Source organism: Wyeomyia smithii, chromosome 1 (assembly GCF_029784165.1).
Source record: "Wyeomyia smithii strain HCP4-BCI-WySm-NY-G18 chromosome 1, ASM2978416v1, whole genome shotgun sequence".
In the NCBI taxonomy this organism is placed as follows: Eukaryota; Metazoa; Arthropoda; class Insecta; order Diptera; family Culicidae; genus Wyeomyia; species Wyeomyia smithii.
This window is the reverse complement of record NC_073694.1, coordinates 112,121,724-112,128,619: the sequence shown is the minus strand read 5'-3', so window position 1 is coordinate 112,128,619 and position 6,896 is coordinate 112,121,724. Positions and strand designations below refer to the sequence as shown.

General features: G+C 42.6%; 1 protein-coding gene across 1 annotated transcript; it reads left to right on the top strand.

Annotated features, from left to right (window-relative positions):
- The first annotated feature begins 473 nt into the window (after window positions 1-473).
- On the top strand, window positions 474-3,820 carry LOC129717090 (uncharacterized protein K02A2.6-like). The gene is made up of 2 exons (XM_055666933.1): window positions 474-2,408; window positions 3,176-3,820. Exons 1-2 carry the CDS (start codon window positions 474-476, stop codon window positions 3,818-3,820), a joined length of 2,580 nt encoding a protein of 859 aa, XP_055522908.1.
- The last annotated feature ends 3,076 nt before the right edge of the window (window positions 3,821-6,896 follow it).

Here is a 6,896-nt window from a genome sequence, read left to right as displayed (position 1 = left end):
CAACCGCAAGCGATGCCGATTGATCCTGTCCTCCTGCAGATTTTACAGCAGCTTCAGCAGCAACAGGCTGTTACTAATCAGTTGCTACAGCGCCAGCACGAATCAGCGCAACAGCAACAAGGTTTTCTCCAACAACAGGAGGCAATGTTTCTCAATGCAATGGGGTCCATTCAAGTGAGCGTCCCTCCAAATCCGGAGGCGATTCTGGACTCATTGGCAGGGAACATAAACGTATCGATGATGGTGCAAAAGTGAGGTTACTTCTCCGGCGATTGGGAACAAATGAGCATTACCGATACGTGAGCTATATTCTGCCGAACACACCGAAAGATTTTTCATTCAGTGATACAGTGGGGAAGCTGAAATCTCTGTTTGGGACAAAAGAGTCGACCGTGAAAAAACGCTATTGTGCACTCACTTTAGCAAAAGTTCCAGCTGAAGATTTCGTGTCATATGCATGCCGAGTTAACAAGATGTGTGTTGAATTCGAGCTTAAAAAGCTTTCAGAAGAACAATTCAAATGCCTAATATTTGTGTGTGGAATAAAGTCCGAGTGTGACGCCGAAGTGCGAACAAGACTGCTAACAAAAATTGAAGACTGTGCCGACGTCACACTTGGAGCTTTGATGGAAGAGTGTCAGCGTTTGATTAACCTAAAAAACGATACTGCAATGATAGAAGCCAGTGCTAGTGGACCAAAAGTACAAGCAGTGAAAAGCAGTCTTAGTTATCGGAAGCAATTTAAAAAGCCGAATGAACAAAGGTGTCCCCAGCCGTCTCAAGGGAACCACAAGAACAGGCCAGCTACTCCATGCTGGAAGTGTGGTGCCATGCACTATTCGAAGTTCTGCGGATTTCGGAACCACAAATGTGCCGATTGTCATCAGGTGGGTCATAAGGAAGGGTATTGCTCAAGCGCCCGACGTTCCCTCAAATCGGTCAAACATCGGAATGGGAATTTGTCTATTCAAACCGTTACGCTAGCTGTTAGTAGTATACAGTGCAAGCGACGATATGTGTGGGTCAAAATAAATGACGTGCCTGTTCGTCTGCAGCTAGACACAGCATCAGATATTACGATAATTTCTGAACAAGTGTGGATGCAGATTGGCCATCCGGCAGCAAATCCCACCACACAAACAGCCAAATCTGCATCTGGTGAGAAGCTAGACCTGTTATACGAATTTATTGGTAAAGTTTCATTAAATGGATGCACCCAAAATGGCCGTGTATTCGTGTCGGGAAATTCACTTAATCTTCTGGGTATCGATTTAATCGATAAATTCAATCTGTGGTCACTGCCTATGGACAAATTTTGTAATAAAATAGAAAGTGCTGCTCAGGATATAAGTGCTTTGAAACGGGTGTACCCTGAGCTTTTCAGCAATAAGCTCGGGCTTTGCACAAAAACAAAAATTGTGCTGTCTTTGAAGGATGCAAGCAAACCTGTTTTCCGACCCAGGAGACCTGTAGCATACGCAATGCAAGCTATAGTTGACGAAGAGCTTGACCGTTTGGAACGGTTGAATATTATTTCACCTCTGCAGTACTCAGAGTGGGCTGCACCGATAGTTGTTGTACGAAAGGCAAACGGCACTATCCGTATATGCGGTGATTACTCAACTGGGCTCAATGATCAGCTTCAGTCACATCAGTACCCGCTTCCGCAGGACATTTTCTCAAAATTAGCAGGTTGTACTGTCTTCAGCCAAATTGATTTATCCGATGCATTCTTGCAGATGGAGGTAGATGAGGAATGTCGGAAGTTGTTAACCATCAACACGCACCGGGGACTGTATCAATACAATAGGCTCCCTCCTGGCGTGAAGACAGCTCCAGGCGCCTTCCAGCAGATGATCGACACTATGCTGGCCGGTCTATCGAATACGTCGGGATATTTAGATGACGTGATTGTTGGTGGTAGAGATGAAAACGAACATTCACGTAACTTGCACGCAGTACTGCACCGAATTCAAGAGTACGGATTCACTATTCGCCTAGAAAAGTGTGCATTCGGACAGCATAAAATCCGATACCTAGGGCATATGCTAGATCGCCAAGGCCTTCGGCCAGATCCAAATAAGATCCAAGCTATTGAAGATATGCCTGCTCCCAAGGACCTCACAGGTGCTCGCTCTTTCCTCGGAGCATTGAACTATTACGGTAAGTTCGTGCCGAATATGAGAACACTGCGCTACCCTTTGGATGAACTTTTAAAATCCAGCACATCTACATTCAAGTGGACACCAGCATGCCAGAGTGCATTTGAAAAATTTAAAGCAATTTTGTCGTCAGAGCTCTTACTGACACACTACGATCCGATGCAGGAGATAGTTGTTTCGGCTGATGCTTCGTCGATCGGTGTTGGAGCAACAATTAGCCATAAGTTCGCAGATGGCCAAATGAAGGTGGTTCAACACGCGTCCCGCGCCCTCACTGCATCTGAGCAGCGATATTCACAGCCAGACAGAAAAGGACTGGCTATTGTCTTCGCTGTTACAAAATTTCACAAATATATATTTGGTAGAAGATTCCGATTGCAGACAGATCATGCACCGTTATTACGGATATTTGGCTCTAGAAAGGGCATACCGGTTTACACTGCAAACCGGCTCCAGCGGTGGGCTTTAACGTTGCTGTCATATGATTTTTCGATAGAATATATTTCAACTGATAAATTTGGGAACGCTGACGTGCTATCCAGCTTATCAACCAGCATATTAAGCCAGACGAAGATTTCGTTGTTGCATGTGCCTCGTTGGAAGAAGATTTAAGGTCAGTAATAGTCAGTAGCACTAAAAACTTACCTCTCAGTTTTAGCATGGTAGAAGAAGCCACGAAATGCGATCCGACTCTTAGCAAACTATATCGATTCGTGAGCGATGGTTGGCCTAAGAAGCGAACGGATGTCAACGATTGGGAGATGCAACGCTATTTTGACCGCCAAGAAGCTCTCTCAATTGTGCAAGACTGTGTTATGTTTGGAGACCGTTTAATTATCCCAGCACAGTATGGAAAGCGATGCATTATCTAATTGCATAGAGGTCATCCAGGTGCACAACGGATGAAAGCCATTGCACGCAGCTTCGTCTTTTGGCCAGGCTCAGACGAACAAATAGTCGACTTTGTAAGGGCTTGTCACTAATGTGCATTAGCAGCGCGTTCGCCACCAAAGGCAGAGCCACAATCATGGCCCAAATCGACAGCTCCCTGGCAAAGGATTCACATCGACTATGCCGGTCCTTTGGATGGAGAATACTACTTAATCGTTGTTGATTCAAACACTAAATGGCCGGAAATTTTCCCAACGAAACTGATAACAACGAAGGTAACACTCAGCTTGCTTCAAGATTTATTCGCCAACAAAGGAATACCAGAGATTCTTGTGTCGGACAACGGCACGCGGTTCAAAAGTTGGGAATTTGAGGAATTTTGTTGCCAGAACGGCATCAGGCACATAACGACAGCACCTTTCCACCCACAATCGAATGGCCAGGCCGAACGGTTCGTGGATACATTCAAACGAGCCATCCGAAAAATCCAGGAAGGGAAAGGTACGATCAAGCAGGCTTTAAATACGTTTCTTCTCACTTACCGAACAACTCCGAATCCAAATGTGCCAGATGGCAAGTCACCAGCAGAAGCTATGTACGGCAGATCGATAAGAACTTCACTCGAATTGCTGCGACCGCCCCGTAGATCAGTACCACAACCAGTGTCAGAATCGCCTGCCTTGCGAACCTTTAATAAGGAAGATAAGGTTTTCGCTAAAGTGTATGCGAGTAATAAGTGGACTTGGGTGTCCGGAGTCATAATGTAAAAACTTAGCAGAGTAATGTATAACGTCTGGGTCAACAATAGTAAAATGATTCGCTCGCACATTAATCAACGATGAGCCAGTGCTCGTCCCAGAGCCAGCCGATAATGGTGCTTCACCCTCATCATCGTCCACATCATCGGATTTCCAGTCAGCAGCTGAGACTTCACCTGTAGTTCCTCTTCCCAGGCGTTCTTCTCGACTTCGAAGACCGCCGCAGTGGTACCAGGGACACCACAGGTATTAAAGAGGGAGATGTTGGGGCAACTGACCACCCTATGGGGATTCACCACTTGGGCTCGCCGTTGACAGTGAGTCTGTTAAGCGGATGTACGCACTCGTGCCAGCTGAGAGTGATAAGTTGTCATTCGGGTATCCGACGAGAGACTGAACACACATATTTATAATACGCTATTAAATTCGTTTGTACTGTTCTTATTGTTTAACTTTTATTTTATCACCTCGCCTTAACAGTACGACAAAATTTCTCCGGTATACTTTTTGTCCAATATCGTAAACTGGAGCTGTTTTCCGCAATCGAAGATTATAATTCCTAGCGCTTCGCTTTTGAGCTCTCTCTAAATTTTTAACGACTACTTCTTGAGATGCTTTATCTATTTTTAGCTTTGTTTCCAATCTCTCCTTCTCAGACAGTTCATGCGTGATCACATCTAATCGGTGATCATTCCCACTGGTAACGATTTCGTGGCCAAAGAGTATTCGATACGGTGAAAATCCGGTCGAAGGATGCACGGTGTTGTTAAGGACACATTCTACCTCGGAAATCTTAGTGTCCCAGTTTCGCTGATCCGTTTTGACATATGTCCTCACACATGCATTTATGCTACGATTTAAACGTTCCACTGGGTTAGCCTGACAATGATGCCTAGCATTGGCCCAATGTGCCACTTTATATTGATCAAGAAACATTTTAAACTGTTTACCAAGAAACGTACTCGCATTGTCGCTAATTAGTATTTCTGGTACTGAGTATCGACGGAACCGTTGCTGTTCCAATACGCGAATTACTAATTCCGTGGAAATTTTTCTTATTGGCACCAGCATAGTCCACTTAGAAAATACATCAAGTAAGACTAGGAGGTGAGTATTTCCTGTTCGGCTTCGCGGTAGCGATTGTATAAAATCAATGGCAAGGATTTGGAATGGCTTTAAAGACAGCCTCTGTTTGCCCCTCTCGGGGTGTTGGGAATGGTTAGCTGGTTAACATTCTCTGCAAGTTATGCAACGTTCTACAAATCGTTTTACACTAGTAGCCATTTTTGGCCAAAAATATTTTTTGCGGAGCTTATGCAGTAATTTTTCGTATCCTATATGGAAACCGTTCTCATGTTCGGTTTGTATGATTTTCTCTCGCGCTACCACAGGTACACAGAGTTTCCACTGAAACGTGTAATCAAGTGTCTCGGTTTTCGAGGACACAAATTTAAACAAATTATCATTTTCTATTTTGTAGTCAATATGCTCTTCGGTGTTTTCGCGGACACCTTAGAATATTTTAGGAATCAACCTCATCGCTGATATCGACGGATTCTACTGCTCTTGACAAAGCATCGGGTATAATATCGTCACGACCTCGCCGATGCCGAATCTCTAGGTCATACCCTTGGAGCTGAATACTCCACCTACTCAACCTGGAAGACGTCCGCCACTTGCCTCGCATGATATGCGTTAGCGCGGATGCATCTGAGACGACAACGAAATGAGATCCCTCGACGTAGGTTCTTTTTCTCCATCGGCATGTTTTTGAGTGAGAATAGATGCAATTGCAGTGTCACTTGCATCACACTGTATCGTGAACGGTAAGGAAAAATTTGGCGTCGAGAGTACCGGTGCACAGTGGTCCCCCCATAGGTCATAAAGCCAAAAATCAAATTTCATTATTTTGGTATTTCTTCACCTCTCAGCATCCTTTGTAGTCTGCAGCTAACAATGGCATCAATTAATGTGTTGTATTACGAAGGAATTGTTTACTGTGGGAAGTGCGCATAGTTTTCACTTTAAAACAGCTGTAAGAAGTATGCTATTTGGTTAAGTTCAATTTCACCACTTTTCAGTGAATTTAAGAATTCCAAAGTAGTTTTTTGATATGGAGGTCCAAAAACAAGGAATGTTGAGGCCTTTTTTTGTGGTTTTAAGAATGTTGTATTGTGTTGTTAACGACTGAGCCAACGGTAAAATAGGTACATTTTGATATAAATAGATATCACCAATGTATTTTCATTTGTCAATTCAACAATGTTCTTAAGCGAATTTACGTAAGAGCAAAACATCAAAATGTTCGTTAGGTATCGTAGATATGTCCAAAACACAATTTGGCTGCCGAGACCTGCCCATTGGTTTGTGAGAAGTGAATACAAAATGGTCACTTTTACGATGTATTCTCCGTTTTTGTTTTGTTTTTGAGGGTTTCTTTTGGTGGTAATATTTGGCAACCACTTTTCGACGAATACATTTTAACGTAAATATATTTCTAGGTTCATTGCTTGGATGTACATTTCCCAAAATGCATATCTTTAAAATTTGAGCAGAAAAATCTGGAAGAATTCGTTAGAAGATACAAAATGTTTTAGAATCTATACACTCATCACTATGGAATTATTATAACTTGAAGCTAGATGAATAGTAAGCTCGAATACATTACAGTTGCACACGATTATCAGTTCCTTTGAAATAATAATAGAACAAAGAGCAACTGCATAAAAAGATATGCCACATGGTTGAATGAAACAGAGCAGATCTATCTTTTGTTATCGAAGTATGATAACAGCACCAAGGAGAGAACAGTTTTTTTTCGTGGTCAGCCGAGAACGCAGAAAGATTTTTATTTTATCACTTTTTATGACATTATGTGAATTTTATTTTTTGTTCATTGTAATTTCCCTAATATGTATTACCATATCAAATAAATGTTGTGAGCCAAACATATCCCTAATTTTCAAATACACATCGCAAAACACACTTCTTTTATATGTATACACTCATTAAATTTCTGGCATCGAACAATAAAAGTTTGGAAAATTGCATGGTAAAAAATAGTAGTCAAGCCAAAGTTGGTAAA

Coding starts and splice junctions, on each gene's coding strand:
- LOC129717090 (XM_055666933.1), top strand. CDS start 474: ATGTGTGTTGAATTCGAGCTTAAAAAGCTTTCAGAAGAACAATTCAAA. Junction 2,409..3,175: donor TCGCAGATGGCCAAATGAAG/GTGGTTCAACAC, acceptor TCGCCACCAAAG/GCAGAGCCACAATCATGGCC.